The sequence below is a fragment of the Perognathus longimembris genome, chromosome 15 (genome assembly GCF_023159225.1).
Source record: "Perognathus longimembris pacificus isolate PPM17 chromosome 15, ASM2315922v1, whole genome shotgun sequence".
Classification (NCBI taxonomy): domain Eukaryota; kingdom Metazoa; phylum Chordata; class Mammalia; order Rodentia; family Heteromyidae; genus Perognathus; species Perognathus longimembris.
In genome coordinates, this window is record NC_063175.1 from 18692025 (window position 1) to 18715004 (window position 22980).

At 42.3% G+C, this 22980-nt stretch overlaps 1 protein-coding gene and 1 non-coding gene across 2 annotated transcripts; one reads left to right on the forward strand and one right to left on the reverse strand.

The window, feature by feature from the left end:
* The first annotated feature begins 5503 nt into the window (after nucleotides 1–5503).
* Snrpd1 (small nuclear ribonucleoprotein D1 polypeptide) lies at nucleotides 5504–16844 on the forward strand. The gene is made up of 4 exons (XM_048363126.1): nucleotides 5504–5663; nucleotides 10164–10240; nucleotides 13872–14063; nucleotides 16666–16844. The coding sequence occupies exons 1-4, from the start codon at nucleotides 5650–5652 to the stop codon at nucleotides 16740–16742; spliced, it is 360 nt and encodes a 119-aa protein (XP_048219083.1). The 5' UTR covers nucleotides 5504–5649; the 3' UTR covers nucleotides 16743–16844.
* On the reverse strand, nucleotides 11489–11618 carry LOC125364354. Its single transcript, XR_007213507.1, has one exon. It is a non-coding gene; the product is annotated as a small nucleolar RNA SNORA40 (small nucleolar RNA).
* Nucleotides 16845–22980: the final 6136 nt, after the last annotated feature.

Genomic DNA, 22980 nt, shown 5'->3' on the forward strand with positions numbered 1-22980 from the left:
TTCTCCAGCCTCATTTTCCAGGGCTTGATAGTCTTAGTAAACATTTTAGCACACCAAGTAATTTTCTGTTTAAGAAGGTTGGGTGGGGGGTCCCTCCGAGTCACAGGGTGATCCACTTTTCCTTCTTAAGGGCCACACTCTGGTTCTGAGCTATCTCCTTAACCTCCCTCCAGTGAGGTAGGATGGAGTCTAGGGGGCTAGATGGAGGTTCCCATGATAGAACGTTACCTATAGCTCTGATCAGATGTTCAGTCCAAAAGGCTACAAAAAACAGAACAACTATAACAATAAAAAAGGAGGAAAACACACAGGCAAGAACTAGAACAAGAAAAGAGTTGGAGATGTTGAAGGCGGGGCTCCAGGGGTCCCCCTTCAAGGGTGGAGAGTCTGGGGCATCCCCCCAGTCTCCCCAGGATTACTAAGTAAGTGCGTCCGCTTCGACAACCCCTTAAAGAAATAAGCAAAAGCAAAACAGACAAACAGACAAATTACAGGACATGACAAATGAACAGCGCTGTTTTCTTACCTTTGGAGTCTGGTGTCTTGGGGGTCTCTGGGGCTATCCCGGACGAGCCCCCAAATGTTATGCCAAGTCCCGAAATGACCACCAAGAAGGCCACTGAGACTCAGACATTCCAAAATGCAAAAGCAAGGCAAGACTTTATTTAAGTGCGGACGTGGCCCAGCCCTTGTCCTACCCACCAACACAGCAGAGGTTAGTGTTAGGTTTTTAAAGTAGGTAGCCGGTAAAGGAGAACACCACGCGGTATACAGGCAGGAAAGAAAGTTTATTACCGAACCGCTGGCCTGTAGCCAAGATGATCCATGGCCAGAGAGAAGGGAGAGAGAGAGAGACCCCCACCCAGCCCTGCCTTATATATCTAGGGCAGGGGGAAGGGGTGTAGCCAGGTAGATTAGGATGTGACCTCAGGGAAAGGGGAGGTAACTGCCCCCAGGTCTGCAGGTTACCCAGATAACTGGGTGGAGACTTAATGAGGTGGGGGCAGCTACATGGAGCCCTCAGGGAGAGGACCTAACATTCCAGCCTTTTAATAGTTATGAAAAAGGGCGAAGACTCTCTCTGGCTGCTTGCTGCTGGCAAGGGACATCGGCATTAGGGGTAAAAGGCAGAAATGTGGCCTCTCCTGGAGAAGGAGAGCAGCATGGTCCCTTGGTGGTAGATGTCAGTCCTTGAATGAAGCCTGGAAGAAGTCTCATGAGGCAGGGGCTGGACAAAAAAATATATTAAGGCAAAAGGAAGGGCTTAGGGCACAAAATTAAAAATTGGGTGACTTGGCTAGCGCTCATACTCAGGTATGGACATTAGATGGACAAGCTACTATCTCTTGATCCTCCGGCTCTGATTAATTTTGAAAGGGCGAGACAAAGTGACTCCATTTAGGATGTGCCATCATTCTCCTCTTACTCCTCTCCACGATCCTTGTTCCCTGAACTGGCTGAGTCCCAGGGGTCTAGGTACTTGTTGCTGGGATGGCTTGCCCTGTTGGCATTCACAGGATTTGAACTCAGGGCCTGGGCACTGTTCCTGAGCACTTCTGCTCGAGGCTAGTACTCTACCACTTGAGCTCCACTTCCAGCATTTGGCTGGTAAGAGATAAGTCTCTTCAGCCATGCTTCCAGCCTGGCTCTTCACTGGTTAGTTGGGAGACGGAGTATGAGAGAGATTTTCAGCCCGGGCTGGCTTCAAACTGCAATCCAAGGCATCTTTGCCACAAAAGCCCTTTTTTGTTTCCAATTAAAACAACAAGGAGACCGAGGGGACTAGAGCTTACCTGTACCTTGTCAAGAACTGACCAAATACTTGCCAGAATTCTGCAATGACAAAACTCAGTAGATGTGATGAGTTTTAGCACAGATATATAGCTAGATGGACATACTAACAAATGACATTTACACAGATATACACACTGTGCACATAGGTTTTACAGCATGCAAAAATGAATTTCAGGATTAGAGTCTTTTGGAATTCAATAGTAAATGAATTTTTTTTGCCCAATATTTTAAAACCACGTGGTCGGTTAGAAAAACAATTTTGCTAGCAAACAACAATTTTCAGATTATAAAATGGAGAAACCATATTTTGATAAACTCCAGTGGGATGCCATGTTGAGGGGGGTGGCAGGAGGACACAAACACTAATAGAGAACACGTGGCATGGCATAATGGCGCCTGAGCTGGTGCCTGTTAAGCCCAATATCCACCATGTGGTCAATGCTAGAGAAAAGAACTTTTAGATATCTTTGCTGACAAAGCACATTGGTGGTCAAGCCTCAGTTTCGAAGGTCTGTGAAAAGAGGCAGCTTTGTGAGCAAGGCACACAAGGATGGTACAACTTGGGAATTTTATACAGTAAGCAAGTAAGCAGGAAGATGCGAGAGAGAGGGAGAAAAAGAGAAAGAGAGGAAAAGAGAGAGAGAGCCTGAATATAAGTGACTTCTGACCATTTACCATTGCAGTGGCAAAAACTGTATCTGTGCGAGTATTTCGAGCAGGCCTCATTGCACTGTCAAGAGGCGTGCTAGCAGTGTCCTGGCTGGGTGTGACTGTGATGCAAAACCCAAAAAGCACGGGAGGGAGGCGCCTGGTGAGTGGATGAGAGCTTACCGGGCAGAAGTGGCAGAAGCGGCAGAAGCGGCGGATGGAGCAGCAGAGAACCGGAGCAGCAGCAGTTTCACTCACCAGGGTAGACAAGTGGTGTGGAGGTAGAGGTGGATGTGGAGGCCAGCAATGGTATTAGTGAAAAGGCGACTCGCAGCAGTTCGGTTCGAGGAAAAAGGCTGTCAGGACTGGGGATACTCCCAGAAAAAGGAGAAAAATAGATGGGAATTCCGCCTGTCCTGACTCTTAAGCCCCATCCGAGTCACGGCACAATATATGTTAGTGTTAGATCCTCTCCCTGAGGGCTACATGCAGATGCCCCCACCTCATTAAGTCTCCACCCAGTTACCTGGGTAACCTGCAGACCTGGAGGCAGTTACCTCCCCTTTCCTAATCCACCTGGCCACACCCCTTGCCCCTGCCCTAAATAAAGCAGGGCTGGGTGGGGGTCGATCTCTGTCTCTCACCCTTCTCTCCGGCCATGGATCATCTTGGCCACAGGCCAGCAGTTCGGTAATAAACGTTCTCTCTTTAAAAAGTTTTTTTAAAGTAGGTAGCCGGTAAAGGAGAACGCCACGCGGTATTCAGGCAGGAGAGAACGTTTATTACCGAACTGCTGGCCTGTGGCCAAGATGATCCATGGCCGGAGAGAAGGGAGAGAGAGACCCCCCCCCACCCAGCCCTGCCTTATATCTAGGGCAGGGGCAAGGGGTGTGGCCAGGTGGATTAGGATGTGACCTCAGGGAAAGGGGAGGTAACTGCCTCCAGGTCGGCAGGTTACCCAGATAACTGGGTGGAGACTTAATGAGGTGGGGGCAGCTACATGGAGCCCTCAGGGAGAGGACCTAACAGTTAGGAGCCAGCCCCGAGCTGCAATTACACAGAGCTTATAAAGGCCAAAAAACAAAGTTACAGCAATGAGGTGTTCAAGCAAGAAAGATTACGGGTACAAATCTGATTGGCTCAGGGTTGGAGGCCTTCTAGGGGCGGTTAGAGTTAAGCATTCCCAGGAGGTTAGAGTTCTTGACTGGCTGGGCCCTAATAAGCTTGCCCTGGGTTTGCTCATACAACAAAACGGGGGCTGCCTGAAAATGGGGTTTACTTTTAACTCTTCATTCCCCTCTTCAGTACCTATACACAATGGAATTTTACACAGCTCTTAGAAAGAATACTATGTCATTTTGTAGGGAAATGGATGGACCTGAAACAAATTGTTAAGTGAGGTAAGCCAAGCTCAGAGACACAAATGGCACACATTTTCTCTCATATGCAGAAGTTAGATCTAAAATACACTAGGAGATGATAAATTATACATGGCTCCAGACATTTACACACAGTGAGACCAAAGGAGGATATACTTAGGAGAGGAACACAAAGACATAGACAATATGTCTATGTTTTTAATTAACTCCAGGAAGTAGAAACAAGAAGTTTTTCTCAGTTTTTGTTTTCTTTTTGTTTTGTTTATTTATATATTTGTGAGATTAAGGGGGACACAGAAATGGAGGGGCAAAGGGTGTGTTAATGCATAAGTGGTACTCATTAGACAATATGTTGAAAATGAACTATACAACTTGTGGCTGGGGATGGGAGGGAAAGACTGGGAGAGAGCAAGGGAAGGGCTGACATTGTCCCAAAAGACAATGTAACTGTAACCCCTATGTACATCACTTTTATAATAACAACTAAAAACCAAAAATGCTCTGTCCTAAGACTGGTTCCCTCCTGGTTCTAAGAAAGCTCTCAGCTCCTGGTCCTACTATTCAATTCACAACCAAAAGAGTACAGCACTCCATGAAAAATCTGATTGGATTAGCTTTGTATCCATGCCAATAGTGGTCAAGTAATGAAATGTGATAATTTATATAAAGGATAGAGTCAGCATCACTAGGATCATTTGGGTCACCAAAAGAATGTTAGGAACTTCAGAAAGGCTGAGGGGTAAATGTTGAGAAGGCAGTACTCAAATATTCATTGCAGCCTTGATACTGAAATTGTGGTTTACAGACTAGGGACATCTTCATTTATTGACTTTCTTGTTTAAATGGGGGTATTTCAGGCCCCACAACTGAATCAGAATTTTCATTTTGGTTTCTCCAAATGATCCATATGAACACTAAAATTTAATAAGTTTTGCCTAACAACATCCAAGATTTCTGACTGGAGATATAAATTTGGGGAGATAGTCTAGTGAAATGTCCATAAAGGAATAAGAGCAGAAAGTCCAGAAGCACTCCAATATATAACAGGTTCATAAGCAAAGGAAATGCCTTCCAAGGACACCTAGAAAGAGTGGCTAGGTGGGAAGAAGAAAAACAGTTGTGATCCATAGCCTGAAAGCCAGGACACAAAGCTATTTCAGAGGAAAGTGTTTGAATTAATAGCTGAGGGTGTGGTAGAGTGCTTGCCTAGCACGCATGAAGCCCTGGGTTAGACTCCTCAGTACCACATAAACAGAAAAAGCCAGAAAAGGCGCTGTGGCTCAAATGGTAGAGTGAGTGATAGCCTTGAGCAAAAGCAGCTCAGGGGCAGAGGCCCTGAGTTCAAGCCCAAAGACTGGCAAAAAAGAAAAGAAAAATGAATTAAGAACAGAGTATCATGAAAGTAGACCAGTTTCAGCATAGAACTGAAAACAATCTTTTCTCAGGCACCTTAAGTAAATGCTAAGGTTCATGGTGTTGGAGCAGAATTTGAAAACTCCTTTAGGTTTCTCTCTGATTCCCGCTGCAGAGGAAGTTGTAGCTGTTGCTGTTCTGTGGAAAGCTGAGGGCCACAGGCCTAATTGAGCCTAACGTCTTCCAATCCCCGCCCCTAGTGGGTGCAAAGGCAGTCCTCCGATCGCTAGATGCCGCTGTCGCTACCTCGCAGCCGGAAGCGAGCGCGGCCCAGAGCCGCTTGGCGGAAACGCCGTTCGTTCGCGGGCGTCCGCGCGCTCTTTCCGCCCGTCGCCCGCGAAGCAGGCCCTTCCGGCCATTCATACTTCTGGTCAGATTGTTCTCTTTCCTATACAACCGGCCCGAGGCGGCTAAGATGAAGCTCGTCAGGTAAGCAGGTTGCTTTCGGGGGCTGGAGGCTGTGAAGGGAGAGTTTGGGTCGGCGCAGAAAGCTGGGCCGCCCGGATAGCGAGAGGCGGGAAAGCCGCGTGCGTGAGGCCTGCTAACGCTCCTGCGCCCGCCGCTCCGGTGCCCATCTTGGCGGCACCGGGGGTTCCAGAGCGGGCTTGGGTTAGATCTTCCGAATGTCTCCCGAAAGATGAAGGGGAAGGTCGACCGCTTTTTCCCTCCGGTGTCTAGAGGCCTAAGGGGGGCCGCGCCCGGCGTGCGAGCCCGCGGTCAATTACTAGCCTGCTCTCGGCAGCTAGTCGCACTTAGAAAGGAAACTTGGACGCTGCGTGGCTACACCTGGAAATAACGACACTCGTGCATTCGCTGGATACTTTAACAAATCAGGAAGGACTACAGAGCTGGGAATGTAGCTTGGCGGTAGAGTGCTTGCCTTACGGGCATGAAGCCCTAGGTTCCATTCCCTCAGTACCACATAAACAGCAAAGGTCGGAAGTGGCGCTGTGGCTCAAGGGGTAGAGTTCTAGCTAGCTTTGAGCCCCCAGGGGCACGGGACAGTGCTCGGTCCCTGAGTTCAAGTTCCAGGAATGGCGGGGGAAAAAAAAAAGAGAAGGGACTACACTAAGTTGTGAGGTTTACTGTGCCTTGGTATTCCTTAGACTTAGGATATTGTATTCGAACCCCCATTTCCCGTTGAAATAGGCTTTGCATTCACGAACATTGTTCCAGTACGGTGCAGAAGTTGTTCTTTAAAAAAAAGAAACAAAAACGACTGTGATTACATGAGCGGTTAATTACAAACCATCTCAAATAGATTTGGCTTGGGGTGTTTTTCCTTGGCACCTGTAGCAAAGAAATGAGGGCTACAATAAGTAAACCAGCATTTCGGATAAATACTTAGAATCATTCCGGATGATGAGTCAAGGCTTTTCACCATTTACTTATTCTTTATACAGATAATATATTTTTTTTAAAGAGCCCCGCCTGTCTTGAAGCCTCTGTTTAGCAGCTGAGACAGATGAATAGATAAGACAGTGTGTTTGAAAAATACCTTGTTCGGGGTGACGATCTATAAAGAAGGCATTTAATTTTAGTCTTGTTCTGCTGTGCTGGGGATCAAATCCAGGGACTCCGGAGTGCTAGGTAAGAGCTCTCCCACATTCCCAGCCACAGTTCATTTTGATTTGAACTATAGCTTTATAAAGTACGTTTTTGCAATTTCTTCATTTGCTTCGTTGAATCATAGTTTTCAGTATGTAATGCTGTTTACATTGAGTTTTTCTCTCTTAATCCTCTTTTGTGTCTTTAGTATGGTTATAGAAACAAAGCATCTTTTGGGGGATTTATTTTGCCTCATTATAAAATAGTTGAACTTTCAACAGGCTTTCTTTAACTTCTGTATCCCAGTTTATAGGAACAGTAAGCCTATCCTTAGTCTCAAAACCTGAGAGGCAATCTTGACACCCGATCTTCCTAACATGAAAAATGGCCACTTTTGTTAATTTTACCTTATATCACATTATCTAGTTGTTTTTTGTGTTCTAAGTAGTGTAAATTTGATACTGAAAGGACACCATGTTATCCAAATATTTAGTATGTAACTTAAGTAAGAAAAAAGATTTACATAGTAAAGGATTCATCAGGTAATGTATTGAATCTGTTTGATTCCTTGGCTTAGATGGGGTGAGAAATCCTTCCATTCCTGTAATCTTGACTTAAGATTTGACTCCTTTTGGGGGGGAGGCAAAGGTGGGGGTATATAGCTCAGTACTAGCTAGAGTGCTCAAGCTTGAGGATTCGATTCTCCACACAACATACGAACAAGATACATATATGTCTTTTATTTTTTATTTTTTAATTAATTAATTTATTTATTTATTTATTTGCCAGTCCTGGGGCTTGAACTCAGGGCCTGAGCACTGTCCCTGGCTTCTTTTTGCTCAAGGCTAGCACTCTACCACTTGAGCCACAGCACCACTTCTGGCTTTTCCTACATATGTCTTTCAATCTAGACACATAGCTGTCCTAATCCTTATCCATAACATTATAGTGTAGTATAGCGGAACAATAGAATAAGTAGTGCATATTCAATTTAGCATGATGGACACTGTGATACAATATATAAGTATGTATTATACAAGTTTGAATATCAACTATATTAATTTTTAGGATTATTATTTCCTTGAGTGTACTTGTGGTATGGTAACATGGGCCATTGTCCTCATTAGAAAATATATGCTAGCTGGGCACCAGTGATTGATGCCTGTAATCCCTAGCTACTCAGCAGACTGAGATTTGAGGATTTTGGTTCAAAGCTAACCCTAGCAGGAAGCTCCATGAGATTCTTCTTGCCAGTTAGCCACCAGAACAAGCTGGAAGTCGGGGGAGCTGTGGCTTAAGGGATAGAGTGCTAGCCTTGAGCAAAAGAGTTCAGCAATAGTGCCCAGTCCCTGAATTCAAAATCCAAGTCTAGCACCAAAGGAAAAAAACAAACATGCCAAGACTACTAAGGAAATAAATGTTTGGAAATCACAGTTTAAGGCCAGCTTTGGATAAAACTTTTATATCACTTTATCAACTGATAGCTGGGTTGGTAAGGTACCTATCCTCCCAACTACCAGTGAAGCATGATGGCTATGTATCATCCTCTTTGGTGCAGGGAAGCACAAATAGGAGTGCCTGCTTGGAAAACAATCAGTACAAGGCCCTGAGTTCAGCTCTACTCCCCTCCAAAACAAACAAACAAACAAAAATGGGATAAGAACCAAACACTGGTGACTCATGATTGTAATTTTAGTTACTTGGGGGTCAAAGAACAGGAGGATCAGGATTCCAGACCAACCTAGGGAAAAATTCTGCAAGATGGCATCTAGAGAGGGTAAAGCTGCATGCAGTAGTGTTTGTTGGTGTGTTCCTGTGATTCCAGTGAGGATTGGAAGCCTAAAATAGGCAGTTCATGGCTTAGGCACAAACCTTGGGAAGTGAGATCCTGTTGTGTCCCAGCAGTATTAGGCCAGCCTAGTAAGCATTAGCCTCAATTTCAAGCCATAGTGTTTACACACACACACACACACACACACACACACACACGTGTGCATGCACACACAGAGGAAAGAATGTCTGCAACTTAACTTTCACATCATAATGACAAGTTGTGTGTTTTAAGGTAGAGGGGGAGAAATGGCAATATTTAATAATTTGTGAACTCTTCTTTTTTTGTCTTTTCTTTTTTGGTACTGTGGATTGAACTGAGGACGTTACACTTGCTAGGCAAGCGCTTTGCCACTGAGCTGCATCCCAGCCCTCTAATTAGTGAACTCTTTAACTTTCCTTCCTTTGCAGTATTTCATAATACAGCTGTAGGAGAGAATAAATCTAGATGACATGAGAAAACAGGTTATTTATTTTACATTATTGAAACAACTGGCTGTCTAACTGGAAAAAAGAATAATGGCAAATTTGTACCTTTACACCGTACAGAAAAAAATCAGTTTTAAGTGAATTGACAATTTTAGCTATAAAAAAGCAAAGCAAAGAAAAACACTGATATGATGGTATGTGTCTGTACCCAACACTTGGAAAGCTGAGGTAGGAAGAACATTTGAGTTTAGGATTTTGAGACCAGTCTGGGCAACATAGCAAGATACAATCTCACAAAAGGAAAAACAAATGTAAGACTAAAGAAACCACACACTTGGACAAATGACCAACTGGTAGAAAATAAAAACTTAATTGGAAGTGTGTAGCTATTACAAGTGGGCAGTTCATAAAAGAAACCCAGTCTTCTTCAAACCTGTCATTCTAAATATTTGGGGGGCAAAGAATGCAGTTTGGAGCCAACCTGGGAATAAAAGTATGCAAAATTTCATCTCAACCAATGGCTAGGCATTGTTGTATACACCTGTCTTGGTCCCATTAGCAAAGGGAAGCACAAATAGGATTGTAGTCCAGGCAAAAACTTGGAAGATTATTAGTAGTGTTGCTGAGGGTTTATATAAGTAAGTAATAACAAAAAAAGGGAAAACATATGTCCATTTACATCTATATTATGACATTTCTGGATAGTAGAGTATCCAGCTCTTCCTAAACATATCCCCAATGTAAACTGTTGAGGGAGAACTATATGTTATAGAAGTAATTAAAGTATAACTCTGTGTGTGTGTCTATGTGTACGTGTACGTGTGTGTGTACACGGGCAAATCTTAGTATATGATTAGGAACTGGGAGCATATAACCATCCACAGAGTAGTATAGGAAGTAATTCTTTATTTCTACCTATGATTAAGCATGTGATCCTGTACTACCAATTTTAGTTCTTAATTTCTTCTTTGTGGCCTAAAATGAGTCTAAGATCTTAAAAGTCTTTAAGATTAAGTTGTGTAATGGTTTAGAGAAGCAGACTTCCAGATGACATTTTTAGATATGTTAACATTCTGCTTGTTAAGCCTTGAATTCATAGTTTTATGCCTGTTTTTTAAATAGATTTTTGATGAAATTGAGTCATGAAACTGTAACCATTGAATTGAAGAATGGAACACAGGTCCATGGAACAATTACAGGTATGATTATACTGTTTTTGTTTTGTTTAATGCTACTGGGGATTGAACTCAACCTCGCACTTCTTAGGCAAGTACTCACCACTGAGCAAAAACATCTCTTGCAAGGTTCAGCTGTTTTTTATAAGATAATTTTGTTTTCATTTGGGAGTTTGTATAAGTCATCCACCCCCCCCCCCCCCCCCAGCCCCATCTCTTCCAGAAATCTCTTCTGGTTGTTCACTGAAGTGTAGATCCTCATTCTTTGTAGCTGAGTTATTTAATTGATCTTAAGCCTTACCTCAGTACTTGCTACAACCACACAGAATTGGCCAGGTTATTCTCTCTTTCTTGCTTTTATACCTTTGCATTCCTTGTATAGAAGCTTGGGTTTTCCAAAATACATTTTGTATTCCCTATTAGATTGTGAGGTTTTTGAGAATGAACCAAAAAGTTTCCATATGAGATTATAGTGGGTAAGAAGATATGGGAAATGAAGGAGAAGTTAGGGAACTATGTTACCTCACTAAGGATATTACTGTCAGCATAACATTTTGGGAGTATTGTCTTTGTACCTAGTAAATAGTCCCGTGCGCCCCCCCCCCATTGCAAATTTTCAAAAGAATCAGACCAAATGAGAGAAAATGCTATTTTGTTCCCATGCTATATGTTCCCATGTTCTAAAATAGTAAAATAGTAAATTTGTAAGTAATTTTTGGACAGAACCAGCCTGAGTAAAGCAAGACATGCAGAGTAATAAACTGTTTTTGAAAGTATTAAAAATTTTCAACACCAATTGTGAAAGGAAGTCATATAGAATAAGGCTAGCCATAACCACGTCTAAGGAAGTGTTATTGCCATCCTATTAAAATCTCTCTAGAAGCCATGCACCGGTAGCTCACTCCTGTAATCCTAGCTACTCAGGAGGCTGAGATCGGAGGATTGTGGTTCAAAGTCAGCCCAGGCAGGAAAGTCCATGAGACTCTTATCATCTCCAAGAAACTACTCAGAAAAAGCCAGAAGTGGCGCTGTGGCTCAAGTGCCTAGAGGCTCAGGAACAGAGCCCAGGCCCTGAGTTCCTGAGTTCAAGACCCGGGACTAGCCAAAAAAAATCTTTCTGGAGAGGTACACTAAATCATTACTTGTGGGATTTTAGGTATATATGTAATATAAGTTTTTGGTGTTTTTTTTTTAGCTTTAACATCAACTTTATCCTTGCAGTCTACCTGAATGAGTTAACAAACCCTCATCGTTGCCAGATATTGTAGGAATTATATTCCTTCTTACATGTACCAAAAACTCATACTCAACAATGAGTTCTGGGTTGCAAAAGAGGATTTACTGTTTGCACCTGTCTGTAAGGGTAACACAAGTTTTATGAGACATACAATAGACACGTGGAAAAGAGTCAAAATTAGTTTAAAAAAAATACAATTCTCCACTAAAAACCAGTGTAAGAAATCTTTTGTATCATGTGAACTTACACAGCTCTGAACACTTACTCATTTAGTTATCACAGTGGTGATAATCACACTACTACATAGTACGGATTATATCTAAACAACCTAGAAGAGCTCAAGGGTCTTTTATTTCCTCATTACATGCATATATCAGGATTACTGAAGAAACAGATACAATGGACCAAGAGCATATTAGTTTGGTGAAGGAAGAGTACTTACTTTAATTAGGAAGAAAAGAGGAATAAATGCTGAACATTTTGGGAAACTTGAGAAAGCTCATGCTTTCTGACCTTAACTTTTTGGAGGATTGCATGGTACTGAAGTTTGAACTCAAGGGCCTTTCTCTTGATAGAGAAGCTCTCTTGAGCCCTGCCCCTAGCTGTTTGCTTTCAGATAAAAGTACTGCTTTAAGTACAGGCTGGTGTTAGGACTTCTATCCCCACTCCCACCTTCTGTTTCCTGGAGAGCAGAAAGTACAGGCATGCTCCACTACACTCATCTTGTTTTAGAGATAATGTCTTGCTAGCTTTATGTTGATTGGTCTTGAAACAATCCTCCCAGCTTCACTGCTCATTGGGACCCTGGGTGTGTAACACTTCATCTGGCCCTTTGATGTCAACTTTGTTTTTTTGTCTGTGCCAGTACAGGATTAAGCTGTCCCTTGGCTTTTTTGTTCAAGGCTTGAGCTCTACTGGCTTTTTAGTGGTTATTTGGAGATATGAGTCTCACACTTTCTTGTCCAGGCTGGTTTCAAACCTTGATCCTCAGATTTTACCTCTTTAGCCAGGATTCTAGGCATGACCTTCTGGTGCCCAGCTGACACTCACTTTCTGAGAAAAAAAAATATTTCTTCAGTTACTTATTTGTTAAAATATAATTTGGTAAAGGCTCCAAAAGCCAGTTGCTTCTACTAAAATGCTGTATATTCCTGAAGAAAAGCCTTAGTTTATATTTCATAAAACTCATGCCAAAAACATTCCTGAATTGGGAAAAAAGAGATTGTACCATGACTTAACCAAAATCTGGCCATCTTTGTAACCAAAGTGCATTAACAACAACAATAAAAATTGTGTGTGTGTGTGTGTGTGTGTGTGTGTGTGTGTGTGTGTGTGTGTGTGTGTGTGTGTTTGCAAGCCAGTCCTGGTGCTTGAACTCAGGGCCTTACCACTGTCCCTGGCTTCTTTTTGCTCAGGCTAGCACTTTACCACTTGAGCCACAGTACCACTTCTGGCTTTTTCTATATATATGGTGCTGAGGAATTGAACCCAGGGCTTCATATATGCCAGGCTAGCACTCTACCACTAGGCCATATTCCCAGCCCTGTGTTTTTTTTTTTTTTAATGCTTTTAAAGGTTGGGATTCAGTTCAGTGGTTAAGCCATATATGCACACATATGTTTCATGCCAGTAATCCCAGCACTTAGGAGGCAATGGTTTAGAGGATAACAAGTTCAAGGCTGGCCATGGCTTCATAGCAAGTTCCAGGCTAGCCTAAGCTACATAATGAGGACCCATCTAAAGAAAAAGAAGGAAGGAAAGGAAAGAGGTGTTAAGTTTCTTGGTAAGAAAAATTACTGCAGGGCCTGTCAGACTTTAGAAACAAAGATAAATAAAGCTTGAGGGAATGCAGTATAGTGAAGTTGGAGACTGGGAGAATTGTGGTATTAATGCCATCCAAACTGGCACAGGAGTTGAAAATTCAGAGAGTAATGGGCATAAAGCATATGTGACAGACAAGTTTCCTCCGGAGCTTGCTTCATTTATTTCTGTAAACATGCTTAGCTGTGTAAAACTAGTATGGTTAGGAAAAATGAAGGAAAGATTGCCAATTTACATTGACATTCCTATATATTTGTACATATGCTAACTTCTGTCACATGCTCTAGCAGAACTGATAGTACTCTTATAGAATAATGTGTCAAATGTAGTTTGATAGAGCTGGGAATGTGGCTTAGTGGTAGAGTGCTTGCCTTGTATACATGAAGCCCTGGATTTGATTCCTCAGCACCACATAAACAGAAAAAACCAGAAGTGGTGCTGTGGCTCACATGGTAGGGTGCTAGCCTTGATCAAAAGAAGATCAGGGACAGTGCCCAGGCCTATGAGTTCAAGCCCCAGGACTGGCAAAACAAAAATAAAAAGTGCTTTGATAATTTGATTGCAACTGTACTAATAATTTCCCTTTTTCCCTTTTAGGTGTAGATGTCAGCATGAATACTCACCTTAAAGCTGTGAAAATGACTCTGAAGAACAGAGAACCTGTACAGCTGGAAACATTAAGTATTCGAGGAAATAACATTCGATATTTTATCCTACCAGACAGTTTGCCTCTGGATACACTACTTGTGGATGTTGAACCTAAGGTGAAATCTAAGAAAAGAGAAGCTGGTAAGATTGGAGAATTATAAGTGATTCATTTATTTTGGTAGTTGTTTTGTCATGGGGCTTGAACTCAGGGTCTGGATGTAGTCCCTGTTTCTTGTGCTCAAGGCTACTGCTGTACCACTTGAGCCAAAGCTCCATTTCTGGCTTTTTGGTAGTTAATTGAAGATAAGACTCTCACGGTCTTTGCTGCAAACCCAGGTTGCCTTTGAACCTTGATCCTCATATCTCAGCCTCCTGAGTAGCTAGGATTATAGGCATGGGCTACCAGTACCTGGCTTATTTCTTCTTCCCTTTTGTTTGGTCTGTTCTTTTCTTTTCCTGGAATTCATAATTGATCTTTGCAACTGATTCTCTGATTTTTACCATTTTGCTTGCTCCTTTATCTTTACCTTTTTGTTCTGCTTTTATTTTGTCTGAGAACTGATGTTGTTTGCTTTCTTTTTTTTTTTTTTTTTTTTTTTTTTTTTTTGCCAGTCCTGGGGCTTGGACTCAGGGCCTGAGCACTGTCCCTGGCTTTTTTTTGCTCAAGGCTAGCACTGTGCCACTTGAGCCACAGCGCCACTTCTGGCCATTTTCTGTATATGTGGTGCTGGGGAATCAAACCCAGGGCCTCATGTATATGAGGCAGGCACTCTTGCCACTAGGCCATATCCCCAGCCCCTGTTTGCTTTCTTAAAGTTCAGTTGTGCAAGGGTAGGAATTGTTCTTGACCAAACTTTCATTCTAACACACTAACACAGTTTTAAGCATCGTCCTTGTATTTATTGTTATTTTCTTTATCATATATATATATATTTTTTTTAACCAAACCAGGGTTTGAACTCAAAGCCTCTTCCATCTTTTGTGCCATACCGCCTGATTGTTTTTTGCTTTTGCTTTTTTTTTTTTTTTTTTTTTTTTTTTGCCAGTCCTGGAGCTTGGGACTCAGGGCATGAGCACTGTTCCTGGCTTCTTTTAGCTCAAGGCTAGCACTCTGCCACTTGAGCCACAGCGCCAATTCAGGCTTTTTCTATATATGTGGTGCTGAGGAATCAAACCAGGGCTTCATGTATATGAGGCAAGCACTCTTGCCACTAGGCCATATTCCCCAGCCCCTGACTTTTTTTTTTTTAATAGCTCCCCATGCCTGTTAGGTTATAGTGTTTAATCACTGACAGGGTATTTTAACTGAGGTGAAATAAAGTTCATTTTGGTGTGAGTTCTCTATCATTGTGATATTTAATTAGGGCTAGGGTTAGTATGGCCAGGTATAAGGGAACTTGCTGTATGGATTAAGATAGTAGATTATTATGGGGCCAAATGTCTTTTCAGGTTCTGAGGTTGCAAAAATTTTTATTTTGTGATACATTTAAATTTGTTTGAGTTGGATAGGTGGGTGAGTGTGCCTGAGGTCTGATGGGAAGCAAGCCTGAGATACACAGTGAAAGTATCTCGAAAATTAAACAAAAATAATTATACTGGTAGCTAGTAGTTCATGTCTGTAATCCTAGCTACTCAGAAAGCTGAGATCATGAGGATCTCAGTTTGAAGCCATCTTGGGCAGAAAAATCCTCAAGACTCCATCTCCAAATAACCTTCAAAGAGCAAGGCTGTAGGTGCTAGTTGAAAAATCAGCAAGCACAATGCCCTGATTTTAAACTCCAGTGTAGCCAAACTACGACTACTGCAGAGTAATAGTAACAAAAACAACCTAAAAAAGGCCCACCTAAACCTTGAATTTGATTAATTTGTCCAGGTCTTATTCAATAAACAATGCTAATGAATGATTCATGTTGTTTCATTGATACGGTATCTACTATCTTTGTGTGTGAGGTCCAAATCATTTATATTTCAGTTGTGAATTTAAGATAAGCTATAAAATAAAAAATGCTTCTAAACTTAATATATCTCTCAGCAAATTTAAGTGAACCAAGCATTGTAATTGTATCTCTAGTTCTTGGTTCTTCATGATGGTGTATTGGGCATGCTCTGACATCTAACACAGAGAGATGTTGAGTTAAATTTTTGTATTAGAGGGCTGGGAGTATGGCCTAGTGGTAAAGTGCTGGCCTCGTATACACGAAGCCCTGGGTTCGATTCCTCAGCACCACATGTATAGGAAAAAAAAGCCGGAAGTGGCGCTGTGGCTTGAGAGGTAGAGTGCCAGCCTTGAGCAAAAAGAAGCCAGGGACAGTGCTCAGGCCCTGAGTCCACGTCCCAGGACTGGCAACAAAAGCAAAACAAATTTTAAAAAAAAAATTGTGTTAGCTGCTAATAGCTATAAGGTATGGGAAGAATTTTTTATTTTTATTTTTTGCCACTCCTGAGGCTTGGACTCAGTGCCTGAGCACTGTCCCTGGCTTCTTTTTGCTCAAAGCTAGCCCTCTGCCGCTTGAGCCACAGCACCACTGCCAGCCTTTTCTGCCACTTACAGCATTTTCTGTTTATGTGGTGCTGAGGAATTGAACCCAGGGCTTCATGCATGCAAGGCTAGCACTCTACCCCTAACTATATTCCCAGCCCCAGGCATAAGGATCTTGTCAGCCTGGACCACAAAGCTAGATACTTCTAATGACAAAGAAGAAAGATGAGAGTTCAATTTTTTTTTTTTCTTTTCCTTTCTCAGTTGCAGGAAGAGGCCGAGGCCGAGGTAGAGGAAGAGGACGTGGCCGTGGCAGAGGAAGAGGGGGTCCTAGGCGATAATGTCTCTGAAGATTACTGTTGGAAAGTGATCATTGATTTGGGATATTTTTTGTACAGCCTTTTGTTTGTCAGTTTTTAAAATAAACATAAATGTGGGACTGAGTTGTTCACTGAATTAAAAGTTTTAGTGGTTCCTTATATTCATAAAATTAACAATGTAAAAGACAGAATATATGGAATATAGACCTTTTTCTTTTTTCTTTTGCCAGTCCTGGTGCTTGGACTCAGGGCCTGAGCAGTGTCTCTGGTTTCTTTTTGCTCAAGGCTAGCATTCTACCGCTTGAGCCATCATGTCACTTCTGGCCTTTTCTGTTTATGTGGTGCTGAGGAATCAAACCCATGGCCTTGTGCATGCTAGGCAAGCACTCTACCACTAAGCCACATTCCCAGCCCGGGATATAGTCCTTTTATTTCATGAACATTGAATACACATTTTGTTGCTTCTTTCTGATTCCACTGTGTACCCTACTTACTGATAAAGTAAGTTTTGTTTATGTGGTAAGAGTTGACAATTTTCTAAATCAGAAGGCAGTGATTTTATAGTCGTTACTTTTTTGCTTTTCTTTTTCTTTTTTTTTATTAAGTTCTCATTACAATAGTTTTACACCCTTTCAAGTTGAAACCCCAGATAAAGTCAACTAGATAATCATATGTGAGCCATGTTGAAACCAGTTAATGTGGAATGTAGCTCTTAGTGGCTTCTTTATCAAGTATTTTTATAGAGTCCTTTTAGAGCAAAATGGAAAACCTGCTTTATGAGACAGCAAAACAATGCTTTCTAATCATTAGTGAGTGGTTTGTTTTAATTGGCTAGAGTTAGCACAATATATGTCTCATAATATACAATTACTTGTAAAGCTTTTTTATATGCTGGCCTCAAAGCCAAATCCTCCCAATCTCAGTCTCTCAAGAAGCTAGGATTACAAGCATGAGCCACTGGCACCTAGTAACACTGGTATCATTACACACTATGATTTCCCACCCTCCCCAAATAGGTTCACAGTTTGGAGATGCACCTGCATTGAGAAATAGTATGTATTTCAAATTGTATAACAGTGTTGTGTCTTAAGTAATTTTAATAGCTCTTGCTCACTGGTTTTAAGCCATATTTTCTAAAATTCATGAGAAAAATTAAAGATGGTCTGATTTTTACTAGCAGTTGATCGAGATACAACTCACATACCATGCTATTCATCTTATTTATGTGGTACAGAGGAATTGAACTCTGCTTCATGCATGCTAGTCAGGCACTCTACCACAGCCACATTCCCAGCTACCTTGCTTTTTTTTTTTTTGCTTTTTTAGTCAGTCATGGTGCTTGAACTCTGGGCCTGGACATTATCCCTGAGCTCTTGAGGTCAAGGCTAGTGCTCTACCACTTGAGCCATAGCACACTTCCAGTTTTCCAGTGGTTAATTGGAGGTAAGAGTCACGGACTTTCCAGGCCAGCTTTGAACCACAGTCTTCAGATCTCAGCTTCTTGAGTACTTAGGATTACAGGTATGAGCCACCGGCACCTGGTTCCTTTTTTTTTGGCCAGTCCTGGGCCATGAACTCAGGGCCTGAGCACTGTCCCTCGCTTCTTTTTGTTCAAGGCTAGCACTCTGCCACTTGAGCCACAGCACCACTTCTGGCCATTTTCTATACATGTGGTGCTGAGGACTCAAACCTAGGGCTTCATGTATACAAGGTAAGCACTCTTGCCACTAAGCCATATTCCCAGCCCGTTCCTTTTGCTTTTTAAAATGGACTTTTAGCTGAGCACTGTTATCTTCTGCCTGTAATCCTTACTCAGGAAACATCTGAGGATTGTGATTTGAAGCCAGATCAGGCAGAAAAGTTCATGAGACCCTTAATCTCCAGTTAACCAGCAGAAAGCCAGAAGTGGAGCTGTAGTTGAAATGGTATAGCACCATCTTGGAGTGGAAAAGCTAAGGACAGTGCCCAGGCTCTGAGTTAAAGTTCTAGTGTGCTCACACAATATTTAACTGAAATGGTGGGCAATTTAGATTAAATTCTATAGTGTATACTATTAGCCATTGAACCAGTATCTCTGTTCTGCTCTTGACATAGCCCAGTTTGGTGTGGAACAGAAATGTGTCTAGACTTAAAAGCCTTATTTTCTAGCCTCCCTTTTACTAGCTCTGATCAGTGATATATAAGTAAAAATCTCTCAAGAGGGCTCTGAGCAATCAATTTTAAGCTAAAGGGAACAGATTCACCTTGCTTGGGCCTTTTAGTCTTCCATCTTTTTCCCTTCCTATAATAACCAAGAAAAGTCCACAAGAATTAGAGAATGAGGCCTTAATGTTCTTGCAGTGTTAAGCCATTGCCAGTAACTATCTTCTTCTTGGACAGCTATCGTCTTGTGGCTAAACCTTGTGTCTATAACAAAATACCTTGGACTGGTTGTATATTTTGACTCTGGAATTTCCTCCAAAGACCTGGTCCCCAGCTTGGTGCTTTGGGGGAGATGGAACCTAGTGGGAGGTCTTCAGTACGCGGGCTGTGTGCTCCGGGAAGAGCCTTTGCTTCTTGGCTCTGAGTATTGGCTCAGACATACTCTCCCAACATGTACCACTTCTGGCCCAAAATCAGGGCCAACAAATCATGGATTAGAACTTCCAAATGGAATCAGAATTAACCTTTATAAGTTTATTATCTCAGATATTTTGTTGTTGGTTCATTTTGGTCTGTCATGGAGCTTGAGCTCAGCCTGGGCTCTATCCTTGTGTTCTTTTGCTCAGGGCTAGCATTCTACCACTTTGGACCACAGCACCACTTCCTGTTTTTCTGGTGGTTAACTGGAGATAAGAGTCACAGACTTTCCTGCCCATTCTGTCTTGAACTGCGTGCAGTCCTCAGATTCAACCTCCTTCGTAGCTAGGATTATAGGTGTGAGCCACTAGTGCCCAGCCCAGTGAGGTTTTTTTAATTTTTAATAGTAATAGAAAGTTACAACTGGGTAATTTATAAACAACAGGACTTTACTCCTTAACATTCTGGGTGTTGAGAAATCAAAGTTCAAGGCAGGAGCTGATTATATGAGCTGGTAAAGACCCAGTTTCTCATAGCTGGCATCCTCTTTGTCCCCACGTGTTGAAATGTGCAAATGAGCTCCCTCAAGCCCCATTTGTAATCTGTGGAAGTGAGGCCTTTGTGACCAAATCACCCCTACAGGTCCTACCTCTTACTACTTCATTGTGATCTAGGGTTCAATGTATGAAATTTGGGGAGCAGGCACTATGGTAAATTGTTTTTTCCTATTACATGCTGCTCTGGGGAATTGAACCCAGGGCCTCATATTTACGAGGCAAGCTCTCTTGCCACTAGACCATATGCCCAGCCTTCATTCAGATTTTCACGAAGAGAGTAGTTGGTATTCTGTACTATTCCTATCTAGTTTGCCTAGCTAACCTAGTAGGGGCAGGATGAATCATCGTGATTATAGTTTATATGATAGATTTAAACCTGGATTTGCTAACAGTTCACTTCCTGTTAAAATATTCATGAACTTATAGACCCAAGTTGGCATACAGAGTATCTAGTGCTTTTATAGGTTTTTTGTTGTTGTTTGTTTTTTCCCCAGATCTGAGGACTGAACTCCAGGCCTTGCGCTCGCCAGGCAGGCACTCTTCCGCTGAGCTAAATCCCGAGCTCCTATCTAGTGCTTTTAAGGGTGTGTTTGCTAGCTATATGATTAATAGTAATGTTTTCATTATATTGCAGCACTGACTACTATGGGTAGGATTTTCTTTTTTTTGTCAGTCATGGAGCTTGAATTCCAGGACTGGATGTTGTCCCTGAGATCTTTTGCTCAAGGCTAGCACTCTACCACTTTGAGCCACAACGCCACTTCTGATTTTCTGGTGGTTAATAGGAGATAAGAGTCTTGGACTTTCCTTCTGGGCCAGTTTTAAACTGCAAAGATCAGATCTCATCCTCCTGAGTAGCTAGGATTACAGACATGAGTCAGCAGCACCCACCCTCATTCTTTTATTTAAAAAGTAGTTTAGGGGGGCTGGGGTTATGGCCTAGTGGCAAGAGTGCCTGCCTCGGATACACGAGGCCCTAGGTTCTATTCCCCAGCACCACATATACAGAAAACGGCCAGAAGCGGCGCTGTGGCTCAAGTGGCAGAGTGCTAGCCTTGAGCAGGAAGAAGCCAGGGACAGTGCTCAGGCCCTGAGTCCAAGGCCCAGGACTGGCAAAAAAAAAAAAAGTAGTTTAGGGCTGGGAATATGGCCTAGTGGCAAGAGTGCTCGTCTCCTATACATGAAGCCCTGGGTTCAATTCCCCAGCACCACATATATATAGAAAATGGCCAGAAGTGGCGCTGTGGCTCAAGTGGTAGAGTGCTAGCCTTGAGCAAAGAGAAGCCAGGGACAGTGCTCAGGCCCTGAGTCCCAAGCCCTAGGACTGGCAAAAAAAAAAAAAAAAAAAAAAGTAGTTTAATATGACCTGGCTGTAGAGTGCTTGCCTTGTATATATGAAGCCCTGGGTAAAAAGCCAGAAGTGGCACTGTGGCTCAAATGGTAGAGTGCTAGCCTTGAGCAAAAAGAAGCCAGGGACAGTGCTCAGGCCCTGAGTCCAAGCCCTGGGACTGACACACACACACACACACACACACACACACACACACACACACACACAGAAAATAATAGAGAAAAGAAAAAATATTCAGAGCTGCACACTGTTGGCTCACACCTGTAATCCTGGTTTCCCAGAAGGCTGAAATCTGAGCGTCATGGTTTGAACCTAGCCCAAGCAGAAAAGTCTGTGAGACATCTCCAATTAACCCCCAGAAAACAAAGTGGAGCTGTGGTTCAAAGTGGGAGGGTGCTATCCTTGAGCAAAAGAGCTCAGAAACAGTGCCCAAGCCCTGATCAGGTTCAAGCCCCACAACCCACAAAAAAAAAAAAAAAATTCAGGCCAGGCAGCAGTGACTCATGCCTATAATTTTAGTCATTCAGGAGGCTGTAATCTGAGGATCACAGTTTGAAGCCAGCCTGAGTAGGAAAGTCCATGAGACTCTCCAATTACCTACCAAAAAGCCAGAAGTGGAGTATTGCTCACTGGTAGAGTGGTATGCTTGAGAAAGCTCAATGACAGCATCCAGGCTCTTAGTTCTAGTCCCTGTACTGGCACAAACACACAAATCTCAGAGGTAAAGTATTCTTGCCATTCACAGTTCTTTTAGCATAACAGTATTCAAAATAATTCTGACTTTTAGGTCAGAAGAACAGTACAAGAAAAAAAAAATGTCTCCAAGATTTTCAATATTGGCAATTGGGACAAATAGCAGTTGCACAATTCACAGCCCTATAGTACATATATGCAAAAAGTAGAAAGCATTGCTTTATTTTTTTTAACCACAAAACCCATGAAAATAGAGCTATCAATCTTTTACCTAGAAATAAAATTTAAAGGCAAGACAAAGCAATTGTATAGAGCAATTTTGACTGCATTACTTATCTTTCATGGCTGACATGTGATTAGAAAAGGAACATTTGCTGCTATTCTGTATCTTGGCTTGGTTCTGAAAATAAGGTAGGGTCAAAACTTTTTTTTCAGTGAGAACTGGAGCTAAAATAGCTAATTCTCTAGGTGTTCCTTGTCACCTGAAATTGCAAATTGTCCTCGCTGACTCCAAATTAAGTTCTAAAATGTTGAGTGCTTACCTTGTGACAAGTGCTACTTTAGGTCAGAGTAACTGTGAGGTGCCCCCCTTCCTCCCCCCCGCCTCCCCCCCCCTCCCCGCAAGTCATCTTTATTCTGAGTTCTGCAGGGGAAGCAAACTGCTTTAACAGATGTTCTGACTCACAGATGCTGCAGAATTTTCTCTTCTCCCACATTTGACTTGTATGCATATTCTACCTAAGATTGAGCCTAATGGAATAAGTTTCAAGTGTTGAGCATAGTATTGTTTTGTATATGCCAGTACTAGGGCTTGAACTCAGAGTCTGGGTGCTTGCTGTCCCCTACCATTTTTTGCTCAATGATGGCACTCTGCTGCTTGAGGCACAGCTCCAGTTCTGGCTTTTTGTTGCTTAGTGATAAGAGTCAGACTTTCTTGCCTAGGCTAGTTTCAAACTGAATCCTAAAATCTGAGCCTTCAGAGTAGCTAGGGTTACAGGTGTGAGCCACTAGTATCCTGATAAATGATTAATAATTACAGTTTTCTAAGAACCTCAGTTTAGCCAATGACATGTTTCTAGTTCTTCATGGTACTGTGGTC

Excerpts from the sequence above, each read along its gene's own strand:
- Snrpd1 (XM_048363126.1), top strand. Across the intron at positions 10,241-13,871 it reads GGTCCATGGAACAATTACAG|GTGTAGATGTCAGCATGAAT; the intron begins GTATGATTATAC and ends TTTCCCTTTTAG. Across the intron at positions 14,064-16,665 it reads ATCTAAGAAAAGAGAAGCTG|TTGCAGGAAGAGGCCGAGGC; the intron begins GTAAGATTGGAG and ends TTCCTTTCTCAG.